Source organism: Anguilla anguilla, chromosome 15, assembly GCF_013347855.1.
Source record: "Anguilla anguilla isolate fAngAng1 chromosome 15, fAngAng1.pri, whole genome shotgun sequence".
NCBI classification, from domain to species: domain Eukaryota; kingdom Metazoa; phylum Chordata; class Actinopteri; order Anguilliformes; family Anguillidae; genus Anguilla; species Anguilla anguilla.
In genome coordinates, this window is record NC_049215.1 from 4,464,692 (window position 1) to 4,481,640 (window position 16,949).

Genomic DNA, 16,949 nt, shown 5'->3' on the forward strand with positions numbered 1-16,949 from the left:
GGCTTATTCAGAAGTGGATGTAATTTTCTTTAGTGGATGAAATAGAACTTATTGCTCTTATCAACATTTTGCGCGGGGTCAAACATACTTCAGAAATTCGCCAGGTGTCAGCATCAAACAACACTTACATCGATTACTTAAGTGTGGAGCTATTTAGAGGATGTGCAGTTCCGAGCACAACGGCAACTTGCAAAAATCCTTGGCTCGATCAGGGACGAATACCATCCGCCATGTTCTTTCAGTTACAGGTCTGGTGAGGTAGGGTTTTGAGGTGAAACAGGACATTTGAAAAAAATAGCTCCTACATCTGTGACTTGTCAATCCAGGGGTGCGCAGCATAACTCCGTTTTTAGGTGGTTTTCTGTCGCATTTCGGCTCCCAGTATCACCCCAGAAAACCATTGAAGTGCCATCTGTATGTCATAAATACATCTAAGCGCAGGGGCTTACGAAGCTGCTTGATGTATCCCATGAGATTGTCTTGATCGCTGGAATTCAGCCTCTGCGTTGAGTCAAAGAGCCTTTACCATGACACATGGTTTGCATTTGTACTAGGGGTAATACAATGGAATTTTAAGCAGTCCTTCACTTACAGTTTTCTTTCATGTAGAAATGCTATAGCGTTTTTTTTTTTGAAGAGAAACAGGGCTGTGGCATGAAGCAAGACTTTCGCCATGGCAGAATTATTTGACATGAGATAACAAGACCAGAAGATCTCAGGTCAAATGAAGTCCCGGAGAGTTTACAGAAGGACCTAAACTGACGGAATGCGTATATACTGTAGCACAGCCCAGCTCAGCTCAGCTCAAACCAACCACAGTAGCTGTCTGTCATTGGTAAAGATACCAGTTGTAACTGTGATGGATTCCCTTTCAGAAATAATCTGAAATCCTCTTGGGAAAAAAAAAAAAAAAAAAACAATATGTTTGCTTTTTGTTTTTGCAGGCAGAAATCGTGGATGAAGGGGTAAGCCCACCACTGCTATCGTTCCACAATTTGATGAAAATCTATTCTACACTGAAATGAAGGCCGACGATGCGAGTGAAGGTGTGGGTCTGTGTTCCAGTGTCCTCTGGCCCAGAGATGTGCGTGCGAGAAGGGGGAGCGAGGACACATAGGCGCAGCTGTAAGTACTTCCACACCTCCCGCATCCACATGACCAACCTGTGGAGTTTCCTTTATAACTGAGCTCTCTAAACTTCACATAGTGGAGCAGGCTTTCTTTAGACTAGAGTTTACCTTGTGAGTGAGCTCTCTAAACTTCACATAATGGAGCAGGCTTTCTTTAGACTAGAGTTTCCCTTGTAAGTAAGCTCTCTAAACTTCACATAGTGGAGCAGGCTTTCTTTAGACTAGAGTTTCCCTTGTGAGTGAGCTCTCTAAACTTCACATAGTGGAGTAGGCTTTCTTTAGACTAGAGTTTCCCTTGTGAGTGAGCTCTCTAAACTTCACATAGTGGAGCAGGCTTTCTTTAGACTAGAGTTTCCCTTGTGAGTGAGCTCTCTAAACTTCACATAGTGGAGCAGGCTTTCTTTAGACTAGAGTTTCCCTTGTGAGTGAGCTCTCTAAACTTCACTTAGAGGAGGAGGCGTTATTCAGACTAGAGTTTCGCTTATAAGTGAGCTCTGTATAGACCAGACAGAGGAGCAGGTTTTCTTCAGACTGGAGTTTATTGCTTGGCTTGAGGCTGTTTTTGTTAATGCGCATTCTGTTGCAGTCCAATGCTCTCCCATAGCCGCGTAGCATCGAGAGATTTATTAGATTCTTCTGGGGATCCCCATTGGCAGGCCTAAGCAGATAGAGACATTGCAAACGTTACTTGTTGTTTTTTTTTATTGAATGTTTAAAATAACCCGGCTCCCAGCCCTTTTGTCTGTCTCCGTGAGTTAATGCATAGTTGCGCTCCCCCATGGAGACCGTCGGGGCACAATACTGTCCCGTCTCAGTGGGCAGGACCGCTCTCCTAATAAGATAGTGCTTCATTCCCATCATAAATTACATTAACTATGCCGACTGTTCAGGCTTGTTTCGCCAGGCTGGAGAATCACATCAGGGTTAGGGCTCTGTGTGTGTGTGTGTGTGTGTGTGTGCGCGCATGTGTGTGTGCTAATAATAAACTTAATTTGTATAATACATTTCATGCAAAAAGGAAGTTCAAACTGCTTTATATCAGACAGTGATATTTGCAATAAATGATGAAAACTGCACTACTGAATAATGACTATATAGAGAGAAAAAATGGGTAGTTGAATTGACAGAGAAACGAGCAATAAAAAAAGAATCAGTCAAAGGAAAAACAAGAGCATAAAACAGAAGTGGATAGTTAAATGAAACGGTCAATAAAGCAATAAAGGAAAAGTAAAAGTAATTAAAGCCACAAGTGTCCAAGCACTGGCATTATTACGTCCCCTATTGAGCGATTTTTAAATGGTTTTGCCCTCATGATCATATACCTTCACCCAACATATCTACTGAATATCATGACCCTTTGTTATAGCGCCACCATCTGGCTGACATAGGTGATTTGTAGTGCCTGAGTAGTGGGGGGCCATAGGAACCCATCTACGAAATTTGGTTGCTCTACGACTTACGGTTGCTGAGCCTATCTATGAGTTTATCTTGGGTAAACTAAGCAGACTTGCACTACAGGATCTGAGTGACAGACATTCAGAGATGTAGGCACTAAACCATTTGGTCTTATAGACTAATAAAAGGGCCTTAAAATTAGTTGTAAAAGAAACAAGAAGCCAGTGTAGTTCAAATAAGACAGGAGTAATGCATTCTTTCTTCTCAGTTTTGGTTAAAATTCTGATTGTAGCATTTTTAAGAAGCGTCTCTGCGTGTTCTTCAGCTAAAACAGCCTAACTTTAATTATATTTCTTAAAAAAGTTCATTGTTTGTTGGTGGTTTGATTCCAAATGGTTTATTCTTTTTGAAGGAATCTTTGAGGTGTACAAAATTAACTGCATAATCTCTAAACAGTTCATTAATTAGGTTCTTCTCATACTCTATTTGTCTGTGACTCCTAACATGCAGGTTCTCTGAATATGTCTAATTAGAACTACTGCAAACAGCTAAGAGAACAATTAAAATAATAATAATTAAAAATGTCACTGGCAAGGACTGACTGAACAAATAACAGACAGACTGAACAAATATGCTCACTCAATCCATCTAGACTCTTCCTTATGTCAAACCAACCATGGTTCACTAAACTATTTTAACTTCAAATTTCAATGATCAACTAGAAGTCATTCCCAACCTCTACCTTACCCTTTTTTAAGTAAAAAAAAAAAATTTAAGTTAGGAAAGTAATTTCCCATCCACTTGGTTCTGGCAGAGAAGCAGGCAGTACACAAAGAACACTCAGATAGTTTGGCTCAACAGATGAGTACAGTCGCATAGTGGCATCTGCATCACTATGGAGACTGCCACCATGGTAACAAATTGCAACCTATAAAGGGAAAACAAGACTGGGCCACAAATTGATCCTTGCGCAAAATTCCGAAAGACTTCCCAAAGATTCACTCCCTGTTATGTAGGAATGGAAGCAATTTAGTTTAGTACCAGTGAGACGAGGCGAACCCACGTTACTAAACTGCGTATTGGTATGTTGTGGTCTGCTGTTAAAAGCAGAGCTCAGATCTAAGAGCACAAGGACTGACACTTTGTTTGTGTCAGCAATGAGTCTAAGATCATTCACAAGGACTAGGGGCTGTTTCAGTGCTGTGGTTTTGGCTGGAAGCCTGCCTGGAATGTTTCTAGAATGCAGGTTTCATGTACACAATCATACAGCCCTTAAAGACAATATCTTCCCTAATTATTCCAAGGAATGTTAAATTAGATATTATAACCATATGGGTAGGGAATTGCTGAGAAAGGTGCAGTCAGGGTTAGATTTCTTCAGTAGTGGTTTTATGATTGTTGTTTTGAAGGCATTCTAGAACATGCTTGCCTCTAAGAAAGAATTCATTTTCTCAGGTCTGCTACCTGATAAAATATTTAAAACTTATCTAAAAACTCCCGCAGGCATGTGGAAGATTCCACCAGTGATTATGCAGTACCAGCAGGTACAGTGGGTATACCCTCCCTCCCTGGCATGTCTGTCAAGGCCTGGCTTCCAAACAAACGGAGCTGAATTTTACAGAGAGTTTACCTCCCTGGGGGTGAGTGTGCCTGGTCCACCCGCTCACTGGGCCTGCAGGTCACACACACAGCGGATCATGGCACCGCAGTGCTGGTTTAGAGGGGCTGAGATGGCCCTCTGACTGGTTAGCAGACTTCTCCAGGCCCAGAGAGCCTTGGGTCTCATGGCTGTCGATACCTCCCCCAGGCCTCCTCCATCCCAGTCCCATTTCAGAATTGGGTAAATAAGTCAAGCCTCCGTCCAAAACACAAGAGCCACCTTTGACTAACGATCAAACTCGATTGCGGGACATCGCTAAACTGGTGGCTAAGTGAAGCCCACTTAATGGCAGGAGTCCATTTTCAACAGGGACGTGGTACCTGATGCCTCCAAAGGCCAGGGTTTTGCTTGGAATGCCAGCATGAATCAGCCTCAGCTTACGTGCACATCCCCAACCGTCCTCTCTCAGGGAACCATGGTTACATCAGTAGCCTGTCGTTCCCTTTCATTATGGAATGGACTGCCAACAGCCTCGTCCCGTGAATAAGGCCCAGGTCAGCACTGGGGCAGGCTCGGGCCTACAGAAAAATGCCATAGACACTCATGTTAACCTTATACACCTCACATACAAGGTGTTTATTCATACACACACATATGACTCAAAGATGTGATAAATCAACAAAATGCTCTCATTGTAAAAAAAAAAAAACAAACAACAGAAAAACAAAACACAAGTTAATCACATTGACAAAGTATAGGACTACACTCTATACATATGCAAAAACATGTATATACTATATACACCAAATTACTGATAGCAAAATGAAGGGCAGTTATATCTGAACATTTGCTAACATTTTACATAAAAACTGAGTCATATCCCACAGTAGTACAGCTATATGGAGATCAGCACACAACTAATAATCGTTGTCATAGTAATAAAAACCTGAACAACAGTTATAGCAACTACAGTGCTTCACTTAATAATGCTAATAACAACTAATCTGTAATTATTACAATAATCAATAAAAAACAAAATCAATTTTACAACAGTGATCCAGCAGCTGTGGTACAGCTACAGACGGTAATCCTAGGGTCAAGCAGCAACAGCCAGGCTGATATTACATGTAAACAACCCCAAACAATTACAACAACCGTGCTTGGAGCTGTAATACCCATAAACAGTAAAACAGAATTAATTCAGTTTACATTTTCAATGAACTATTAGCATCTTTTATCTGCTGATAGGAATGAAGCCTCAGAAACACCTGAAAGTTAAACAGTATAAGATCATATATGATCGCTAATTTAACAGCAGTGGAGTTAATGGGACAGTGTGGGTTGTCCCGCACAAAGTTAGCATGAGAAAGTTAATGTCCTCAGGATGTTGCAATGATTGAAGTGGAGAGTTACAAAGGAAAGAGCACAAGAGCACATTAGACATGTGGTAAAAGAGCTCTGGGGGGCAGCTTTTGGACTTTGGACTGGGAGGGGGTGGGGGTGTGGTTTGAGGGGCTTTGGGGGGGGAGGGGTGAGGTTTGGGGATGATACTTTGGGGGGTGAGGTTTGGGGCGTGGGGGTGAGTGGGAGCCACAGGGTTATTCATCACTGTCTCTTTCTTTCAACATTGAAAATAAGTGACCCCAAAAAGAACTGCTTAAAAATTAACTAAATAAAGGACACAGGGAATAGCAGACAGATGGGTAATACAGGAGCAGGGTATGTCCACACAGGATATGTACTGTCTAGACTGATCACACTTTCCCTTTTCCCTTCAGCTTGTTCTAGGGTACATGGTTCTAGAGCAGTCCTTATGATTTAAAGCACCCTTTTCACCTGTGTCTGCAGTCTGATATGGCTGACTGCATGCCTCATCTCCACAGGGGAAAAAGGGTCGCCCGGGTGACGACGGAGCGCCAGGTTCCAAAGGCAACAAGGTCAGCGGCTGCAGTTACCTATAAGCTGGGTCCTGGTGGCTTTCTTCTTCTGCTCTAAAGCATCCGCCTGTCAGGAGGGGCTGGGGCCGTGCTCAAAGTGTATCCTGCTAGAAAGCATATCTGCCAGGGTGGCTCATCCTGCAAGGAACTGTTCTAGGGCGGGTGAACAGGGTTATTTGTGTCTCAAATAGGGAAACAAACCAAAGGAAGTAATTGCAATAATTTGTGTGCAGTGATTCCGTCAAGTATTTCACTTGCTTGTCTAGAAGGAACCTGACTTTTGAGAATTCTTCCGAACAGTTCCCCTATGTTTGTTAACTTTGCTGATTTTAGCAAAGTTGGCTGGATACAAAGCCAAGCGAAGGCAAATAGCTAGTTAGTATATCATATCACGCATGTTAATCATATGGATAATGAAAAGAGATGTTCAAAAGTAGTGAAATGGATAGCCATTTGATAAATAACATGCGTGATATGATATATTGTATTGTTACAATTTTAACTCGGGTTACGTTCGCTATTTGCTAAGTTGGCTAATTACAGGTTTGTGTGATGATAACAACTGGAAGCCAGGTAATGTTAGCCATCAGCTAATTCACAGTTTTGTAGTCTATGTTTAATGAAGAGGCACCTCCTTCAGACTGCAGCGAGAGAATGCCCAAACAAAATCCCAATCCCTTCTAGACATGACCGTATTTCACCCTGTTGTTCTGTTGCACATATAATATGTATTACAAAAAACAAATCTCTTTCAGGGTGATCCTGGACTGAGTGGACTTCCTGGTCGGGATGGGTCAGAGGTCAGTAGAGTGCACTTGGGCACATTTTTGTGAACTTTTTTTTATCACGCAGTATGTCTGTTACAGTCCTACCGGTCAGACTCACAGTCCTTCTCATCATTTTTCAGGGTAAACCTGGCTACAAAGGAGAACAGGTATGGCACCAGAGTCCTGTGGATGCTTCTGTTTTTTGGTTTGACGTGAAGTTAATTACTGAACACCCACTAATGTTCCAAATTCCTTTCACAGGGTGAGAGGGGAGAATGTGGCACTCCAGGAATTAAAGGAGACAGGGTAGGCATCTCATGTATATTTGTATCCAGTCTTGCTATACTGTGCACATCATTCGCAATGAAGAAGTAGTTCCGGCTGCTGAGGAGCGGGTCTTAAAGAGCTCTCTAATGTGTTAATGCATCTTCATTCTCAGGGTCCTGAGGGTCCAGTTGGCATCGCAGGTTCCAGAGGTCCACAGGTGAGAACAAATAACGATGTGTGAAATAAATTAGCAAAAATAATTGTGACTGTCTCAGTATGCTCTGGTTCTGTTCACTAGCTACTGTATCTGCAGCTTTAACTGTTCACTGAGATTCTGTTCACTGGCTTGCTAAATAATGTGCAGCTTAAATAATTGTTATGACATTTGTGTAAACAGTACAGCCACTTTACTGTTCATCAAAGCAAGGCTAGGTTTTGATAGTTTATGTGTTATCAGACATTAACATGGTAGAGCCTTCTGTAAATGCCAGCTAAGACCATCTTAAGCTCATCTTAGAAATGTATCTGGTTAAGCTGGTTTTAGCTGATGTACCAGTCTGGTCAAGTTGGGCTGAGATGGTGTACCACCCAGGTCGATCTGGCTTCAGGTGTAGTTGTTCTGAGTGTTCCTGAGATACAATGCCCTTGCTGAATGTACTTTGCCTCAACTCCAGCTGTTCCACCTAGCCCTAGCTTGTCACCAGCTGCCAACTACCAAACACCATGTTTCACAAACCTACCTCTAGCTGGTAATACTAGTTACCAGCTGCCAGCATAAGCTGTTTTTCCAGCAGAGGATAGGGGTTCAATGCAGACTGGTCTGCCTGGTCATATCGATGTATTAGTTGCACACACCACTGTAAAAGTCTGTGGGAATACAAATCAGAGTGGATCTGGGTGTTTAGTCAGAGGTGATTTCTGTTGAGGATGTGTTTGTATAGAAAGTGAGGGTATTGTCTTTGTATTAAAGCCCCTTTATCCTCTGATTTTCATTACCACATAGAGTTTTGGTGTGTGCAACTTTTATATCATGTATATATACAGCATATAGTGCCATATTGATGGGGACATGGACATATGATTTTTATGATTTATGATATATATACAGTGTGCTCCATAATGTTTGGGACAGACATAGTTTTCCTTGATCTGGCTCTGTACTCCAGAATTTTGGATTTGTAATAAAACAATTCACATGCGGTTAAAGTACATGTTCTAAGCTTCAATTATGGACTTTTAGGTTTCACCATGTAGAAATTAAAGCACTTTTTAAACACAGGAATAATCATAATTTTTGGGACAAATGGCTTCATGGGTGTCTCTGGTTAGTTAGGTCTGTTCAATTGCTTCCTTAGGGCAGTTATAAGAGAGCTGTCAATAACTAGTCTTGATTCTAGGCTTCTGATTGCAGTTGGAGTCTGTTATTGGCATCTGTTGACAACGGGATCAGAGTTGTGCCAGTGAAAGTCAAGGAAGCTATTATGAGGCTGAGAAATAAGAAAAAACAGTCAGAGACATATGCCAAATCTTAGGCTTACAAAAATCAACTGTTTAGAATGTCATTAAGAAGAAAGAGCACAGTATGAGTCCTGATCGTTGCATTAGCGACTCCTACTGGTTGGTCGGGGCGCCTGTTCAGCAGGGAGGCGATCTGGGGGAGATAGCGCGAACCTCCGCATGTGTTACGCTCTCCCAGTGAAACTCCTCGCTGTCAGGTGAAAAGAAGCGGCTGGCGACTCCACATATATCGGAGGATGGCATGTGGTAGTCTACACCAGTGGTGTCAAACTCGTTGCCATGGAGGGCCGTGTGTATGCAGGTTTTCATTCCAGCCTCAGATCTTGATTATATAATTAGTTAAATTATTTGCTGAATTAGGGATGCAGGTTTGTGCACAATGGTGACCCGACGTCTATGGTGACCCGCATTGTCTAAATAAAAATTTTCTTATATTCTCAATGCAGTTAAACGCATATGGCTGAATGAGTAATTGGACTCAATTAAGGCAGCATTAATTGGTTGGAATGAAAACCTGCATACACACGGCCCTCCATGGCAACGAGTTTGACACCACTGGTCTACACCCTCCCCAGACCGACAGACGATAGCGCATCGACCAGAACTGTGATACACACGAGGACTTGGTATAATGACTAAATTGGGGAGAAAATGGGAGAAAAAAAGAAGAAAGAGCTCAGTAATCGCAAAGGATAAGGTAACTGCTGACAGCAGCAGCAGAATGGATTCTGAAGTGTACAGAAGCATCTTACCTGCTCAAGTTCAAGCGCATGCCTCCAAACTCACAGGACACTGCTTCATCCTACAGCAACACAATGATCCCAAACACACTGCTAAAGCAACAAAGGAGTTTTTCAAAGCCAAACCTGGAAAATACTTGACTGGCTAAGTCATTCAGCAATTAATAATCCAACTGAATATGTGTTTCACATGCTGAAGAGAACACGTAAGGCAACTAGGCCCTGAAACAAGCAAGAGCGGTGATTACGCAGTGGCTGTGAATAAAAATAGCTGTAATTCCTACATGGTGAAACCAAAAATGTATAAAAATACCCTTGAATAAAAGCTGAGAATTAGCACTTTTTAATTACAAATCTAAAATTGCGGAGAACAGAGTCAAATTAAGAAAAAATATGTCTGTCCCAAATGTTATGGAACACACACTGTGTTTGTGGGCATATGTATATATATATATATATCATTAATTATCATAGCAAATGGTGAGTTAAACTGTCTGTGTATAAATGCTGCGGGCCAAATAGCTTCCATTGGCAGCTTTACAGACACAAATCTACTTCACTGTTGCCAAGTTATTTTTTTTATGTCACACCCACTTCACCACCAACACACCCATCACAGTGGTAACAACTTTTCAGCAGGTGTGAAATGACCTTGGTGGTAGCAGGAATTAAAGCCTTAATGTAGTATTAATATAGCTGCAAACTCCAGTAGCTTCTATGTAACAACCCTTACCACTACAACCGGTGTGCAATAGGTTAACAGGTTATTTTATTAAGACAGTGCTACTATCACAAATACCTGCTATTTGCCCGAATTTGAGGCAATGAGCACTGCATTTTGCAGTTCTGTTTGAGCTAAAAAAAGATGAATATTTTCTGTAATCATTGTTTTAGTGCTTTTTTAAAAATATGTAACCTAATATTTCTAATGAGTGACACTGTAAAGACGAAACCTAGGGGCTTACTTGCCAAGTGAATCACATGCAATGTTGGGGGGTTGAATGGACCAGTTAAAAGAGTTTAGGCATTGTCACATCTTAAGAATGTGAAGGCTGCTGTTGTATTACAATTCATGAGAAAGTCCTCCAGAACATAAGCTTTTGGGTTTCATGCTAACAAGGCTTCTGAAACAACAAAACAAATGTATCTGTAACCTCATGCTGCTATCCTGGCCCACTGGAACCATGGCCTACAGGATAGTGTGGCTGTAGTAAAAAGTTATTTGTTTTTCCTCAGGGACTGCCTGGACCACAGGGAGACATCGGCCCAGAGGGTCCGTATGGAAAGAAGGTAAGTGTTCCAACGAAGGTCTGCATTCGCTTACACTGCATTCAGTCCTGCCAGTGGCATGCCTGGAGCCCACAGGCCACCAGTTGTTATGTTGCAAGTTATATGCTTCTCTTTCAATCAGTGCTTGTTATCTGGTAGAATTTTGTATGATCTGTAGGGTGTAAAATAGTCCTTTGCTGTCCTGTAGTACTGTGTTGCCTGTAAGGTATAAAACAGCCTCTGTCTCTCCTGCAGTACTGCGTTGCCTGTAAGTTTTAAAACAGTCTCTGGCTCTCCTGTAGTATAGTGTGTGGCCTGTAAGGTGTAAAATAGTTATCCGTTCTACTGTAGTACTGTGTGGCCTGTAGGGTGTAAACCAGTCACTGATTCTCCTCTAGTATAGTATGTAGCCTGTAGGGTGAAAAATAGTCACTTGCTGTCCTATAGCACTGTGTGGGACCTCTTGGTCACTGGCTCTCTTGTAGTGTTGCGTATTGCCTGTAGGGTTTAAAACAGTCTCTTCTGTAGCACTGGGTGGCCTGCAAAATAATCAATGACACTCCTATAGTATTATGTATGGCCAGTAGGGTGTAAAATTGTCCCTGGCTCGCCTGCAGTACTGTGTGTAGCCTGTACGGTGTAAAATAGTCACTGGATCCGCTATATTACTGTGTGGCTTTGTGGGGTGTAAAATATTCACTGGCTGTCTTGTAGTACTGTGTGAGACCTGTAGGGTGTGAAATAATCAAATTATGTCATGTAGTACTGTGTGTGACCTGTAGGGTGTAAAATAGTCGCTGACTCTCAGTTCTTGGTGAGACCTGTAAGGTGTAAAATAGTTGCTTGCTGTCCTGTAGTACTGTGTGTGGCCTATAGGTTGTGAAATAGTCATTTTCAGTCCTGTAGTCCTGTGTGAGACCTGTAGGGTGTGAAATTATCACTTGATATCCTGTAGTACTGTGTGTGGTCTGTAGGTTGTAAAATAGTCACTTGCGTTCCTGTAGTACTGTGTGTGGTCTGTAGGCTTGTCCTGCGGCTGTGTGGAGTGTGGGAAACTGTACAGGAATGTATGCACTGTAGAACAGAGCATGCTCAGAATTACAAATTGTGAAGACAAAAGAAAAAAAGACTGACCTCTTCACTGAAAAAATACTGTTGCAAACTTTAAAGTTTACTCATATTTGTTTGACAAAAGCAACCTTTGATTTCATTATTTCAGCTCTGAGTTTTAATGTTTTTGATGTTTGCCATGGTAATTTTCTTTGTCGGCATTTTTAAGATTGACCTCACAGGTCTCTTAGAACAGAACTAATTGCATTCATGTCTGTCTGAGGAGGGGGACACATGTTCATGCACATGTTCTTTTGGATTTTTTCCTAGCAATAAAGCTTGAGCAGCTCTGTGGTACAGTGTTTGTATCACACACTAGCAAGCTAAGTGTATGAGGTGTGGTTTAGCTCACTCTCAGTCCCTACACTTCAGTCAAAAGAATTAAATAACTTTACCCATATTTGAAGATTTCCTTCACCTTTTCTAAAGTCTGGCTTGGATTTTCGTGATCAAATGAACAAATGAAAAGCAGACGGAAATGTCAAATCTGAGCACTTAACGAAAAGCTGGTTCCTGGTGTAGAAGACCCTGAACAGATGGAAGATAATTACTAGGAGTGCTTTTAGGGAGTGATCCTTCATAGCCCTATATGTTTCAGTATTCTGCCTTATTGTTCCGTTCACATTAAAAATCTGTTTCAGTCTATGTCTCATCAAGTTACAATTTACAACTGTGTGTTTCCAATAGATATTTACAGGGATTTTTGCTTAATTGTTTATACATAATGTACATGCTTCTTGTTTGAATGCATTCTAAGTTACTGGGAATCAATGCACAGATGTCTGACTTTCATTTTGTCCTGACTTGTCTCTGAATATTCAAACCAAACATGTGGCCACCCACATCTATTCACAGAATATGATTTACTGCATTTATTAAACAACTATTTGATACGCAGATAACGTTTTTATCGCGTTCAAGTGAGAATGTGTTTGCAAGCATAGTTTTAGTGATGAGGTTTTTTGTGCAATAAGTTCTCAGTCCACATGGTATTCGTGAGTTACAGTTCAGTTGGTTTCATGGCAAATGATGTTGGCATTTTCTAGTTTAACAACGCAGCAGATCATGTGCCTTCTGCAGCAGAGAAATGATGATATAGCAGCAGGAAATGCATCCTCTGCAGCAGAGTACTGGTAATATAGCAGCACAACATGCATCCTCTGCAGCAGAGTACTGCTGATATGACAGCAGAACATGCATCCTCAGTCTGCAGCAGTGTACTGATGATATAGCAGCAGGACATGCATCCTCAGTCTGCAGCAGTGTACTGATGATATAGCAGCAGGACATGCATCCTCAGTCTGCAGCAGTGTACTGATGATATAGCAGCAGGACATGCATCCTCAGTCTGCAGCAGTGTACTGATGATATAGCAGCAGGACATGCATCCTCAGTCTGCAGCAGTGTACTGATGATATAGCAGCAGGACATGCATCCTCAGTCTGCAGCAGTGTACTGATGATATAGCAGCAGGACATGCATCCTCAGTCTGCAGCAGTGTACTGATGATATAGCAGCAGGAAATGCATCCTCTGCAGCAGTGTACTGATGATACAGCAGCAGAACATGCATCCTCTGCAGCAGAGTACTGCTGATATAGCAGCAGAACATGCATCCTCTGCAGCAGAGTACTGCTGATATAGCAGCAGAACATGCGTCCTCTGCAGCAGAGTACTGCTGATATAGCAGTAGTTCCAATTGGCTGTCTGCTCAGGCAGACCTAACTGAGGGGTGAGAGGTGGTTACACGCATGCGGGTTGTTGCTTTGCATTCAGAAATTTCGCTCGGATGTAAGGTGACTTCATAAAACTGTGATAATGGAGTGATTCTTAAGCCTTTCTCTCAGCTGCTTGTCTATCGCAACACGGCCAATGTGGCTGCTGCATTCATGTCTGTACGCTGCTGCATTAGTTTCTGTACATTGCTGCATTAGTTTCTGTACGTTGCTGCTGCATTAGTTTCTGTACGCTGCTGCTGCATTAGTTTCTGTATGCTGCTGCTGCATTAGTTTCTGTACGCTGCTGCATTAGTTTCTGTACATTGCTGCATTAGTTTCTGTATGTTGCTGCTGCATTAGTTTCTGTACGCTGCTGCTGCTTTAGATTCTGTACGCTGCTGCTGCATTAGTTTCTGTACGCTGCTGCTGCTTTAGTTTCTGTACACTGCTGTTGCATTAGATTCTGTACGCTGCTGTTGCATTAGTTTCTGTACGCTGCTGCTGCTTTAGTTTCTGTACGCTGCTGCTGCTTTAGATTCTGTACGCTGCTGCTGCATTAGTTTCTGTACGCTGCTGCTGCATTAGTTTCTGTACGCTGCTGTTGCATTAGTTTCTGTACGCTGCTGCTGCATTAGTTTCTGTACGCTGCTGTTGCATTAGTTTCTGTACGCTGCTGCTGCATTCATTTCTGTATGCTGCTGCATTAGTTTCTGTACGCTGCTGCTACATTCATTTCTGTATGCTGCTGCATTAGTTTCTGTACGCTGCTGTTGCATTAGTTTCTGTACGCTGCTGCTGCATTAGTTTCTGTACGCTGCTGCAGCTTTAGTTTCTGTACGCTGCTGCTGCTTTAGTTTCTGTACGCTGCTGCTGCTTTAGTTTCTGTACGCTGCTGCATTAGTTTCTGTACGCTGCTGCTGCATTAGTTTCTGTACGCTGCTGCTGCATTAGTTTCTGTATGCTGCTGCATTAGTTTCTGTACGCTGCTGCTTTAGTTTCTGTACGCTGCTGCTTTAGTTTCTGTATGCTGCTGCTGCATTAGTTTCTGTACGCTGCTGCTGCATTAGTTTCTGTATGCTGCTGCATTAGTTTCTGTACGCTGCTGCTTTAGTTTCTGTACGCTGCTGCATTAGTTTCTGTACGCTGCTGTTGCATTAGTTTCTGTACGCTGCTGCTGCATTAGTTTCTGTACGCTGCTGCTGCTTTAGTTTCTGTACGCTGCTGCTGCATTAGTTTCTGTACGCTGCTGCTGCTTTAGTTTCTGTACGCTGCTGCATTAGTTTCTGTACGCTGCTGCATTAGTTTCTGTACGCTGCTGCATTAGTTTCTGTACGCTGCTGCTGCATTAGTTTCTGTACGCTGCTGCTGCATTAGTTTCTGTATGCTGCTGCATTAGTTTCTGTACGCTGCTGCTTTAGTTTCTGTACGCTGCTGCTTTAGTTTCTGTATGCTGCTGCTGCATTAGTTTCTGTACGCTGCTGCATTAGTTTCTGTATGCTGCTGCTTTAGTTTCTGTACGCTGCTGCTTTAGTTTCTGTACGCTGCTGCTTTAGTTTCTGTACGCTGCTGCTGCATTAGTTTCTGTACGCTGCTGCATTAGTTTCTGTACGCTGCTGCTGCATTAGTTTCTGTACGCTGCTGCTGCATTAGTTTCTGTACGCTGCTGCATTAGTTTCTGTACGCTGCTGCTTTAGTTTCTGTACGCTGCTGCTTTAGTTTCTGTACGCTGCTGCTTTAGTTTCTGTACGCTGCTGCTGCATTAGTTTCTGTACGCTGCTGCTGCATTAGTTTCTGTACGCTGCTGCTGCATTAGTTTCTGTACGCTGCTGCTGCATTAGTTTCTGTACGCTGCTGCTGAATTAGTTTCTGTACGCTGCTGCTGCATTAGTTTCTGTACGCTGCTGCTGCATTAGTTTCTGTACGCTGCTGCTGCTTTAGTTTCTGTACGCTGCTGCATTAGTTTCTGTACGCTGCTGCTGCATTAGTTTCTGTACGCTGCTGCTGCATTAGTTTCTGTATGCTGCTGCATTAGTTTCTGTACGCTGCTGCTTTAGTTTCTGTACGCTGCTGCTTTAGTTTCTGTATGCTGCTGCTGCATTAGTTTCTGTACGCTGCTGCTGCATTAGTTTCTGTATGCTGCTGCATTAGTTTCTGTACGCTGCTGCTTTAGTTTCTGTACGCTGCTGCATTAGTTTCTGTACGCTGCTGTTGCATTAGTTTCTGTACGCTGCTGCTGCATTAGTTTCTGTACGCTGCTGCTGCTTTAGTTTCTGTACGCTGCTGCTGCATTAGTTTCTGTACGCTGCTGCTGCTTTAGTTTCTGTACGCTGCTGCATTAGTTTCTGTACGCTGCTGCATTAGTTTCTGTACGCTGCTGCATTAGTTTCTGTACGCTGCTGCTGCATTAGTTTCTGTACGCTGCTGCTGCATTAGTTTCTGTATGCTGCTGCATTAGTTTCTGTACGCTGCTGCTTTAGTTTCTGTACGCTGCTGCTTTAGTTTCTGTATGCTGCTGCTGCATTAGTTTCTGTACGCTGCTGCATTAGTTTCTGTATGCTGCTGCTTTAGTTTCTGTACGCTGCTGCTTTAGTTTCTGTACGCTGCTGCTTTAGTTTCTGTACGCTGCTGCTGCATTAGTTTCTGTACGCTGCTGCATTAGTTTCTGTACGCTGCTGCTGCATTAGTTTCTGTACGCTGCTGCTGCATTAGTTTCTGTACGCTGCTGCATTAGTTTCTGTACGCTGCTGCTTTAGTTTCTGTACGCTGCTGCTTTAGTTTCTGTACGCTGCTGCTTTAGTTTCTGTACGCTGCTGCTGCATTAGTTTCTGTACGCTGCTGCTGCATTAGTTTCTGTACGCTGCTGCTGCATTAGTTTCTGTACGCTGCTGCTGCATTAGTTTCTGTACGCTGCTGCTGAATTAGTTTCTGTACGCTGCTGCTGCATTAGTTTCTGTACGCTGCTGCTGCATTAGTTTCTGTACGCTGCTGCTGCATTAGTTTCTGTACGCTGCTGCATTAGTTTCTGTACACTGCTGCTGCATTAGTTTCTGTACGCTGCTGCTGCATTAGTTTCTGTACGCTGCTGCTGCTTTAGTTTCTGTATGCTGCTGCATTAGTTTCTGTACACTGCTGTTGCATTAGTTTCTGTACGCTGCTGCATTAGTTTCTGTACGCTGCTGCTGCTTTAGTTTCTGTACGCTGCTGCTGCATTAGTTTCTGTACGCTGCTGCATTAGTTTCTGTACGCTGCTGCTGCATTAGTTTCTGTACACTGCTGCTGCATTAGTTTCTGTACGCTGCTGCTGCATTAGTTTCTGTACGCTGCTGCTGCATTCGTTTCTGTAACCTGCTGCTGTATTTGTTTCTGCAGGGAGAACGGGGGCCTGCCGGTCCACCTGGAATGATAGGAGAAACAGGCATTGGCCTTGCTGGACCCAAGGTAACGAGGCCGACTATCGCGTCTGTAACATTTACTGTGTGGAGCTTTCAGCATCGTCTGC

At 42.8% G+C, this 16,949-nt stretch overlaps 1 protein-coding gene across 1 annotated transcript in view; it reads left to right on the plus strand.

Annotated features, from left to right (window-relative positions):
• The window catches only part of col28a2a (collagen, type XXVIII, alpha 2a), a 52,566-nt gene that overhangs the window by 5,858 nt on the left and 29,759 nt on the right, over positions 1-16,949 (plus strand). Inside the window, exons 4-12 of the mRNA XM_035392938.1 lie at positions 945-965; positions 1,066-1,125; positions 6,009-6,062; positions 6,818-6,862; positions 6,970-6,996; positions 7,091-7,135; positions 7,269-7,313; positions 10,591-10,644; positions 16,820-16,888. Coding sequence (XP_035248829.1) covers positions 945-965; positions 1,066-1,125; positions 6,009-6,062; positions 6,818-6,862; positions 6,970-6,996; positions 7,091-7,135; positions 7,269-7,313; positions 10,591-10,644; positions 16,820-16,888 — 420 coding nt within the window. The remainder of the gene's footprint in view (positions 1-944; positions 966-1,065; positions 1,126-6,008; positions 6,063-6,817; positions 6,863-6,969; positions 6,997-7,090; positions 7,136-7,268; positions 7,314-10,590; positions 10,645-16,819; positions 16,889-16,949) is intronic.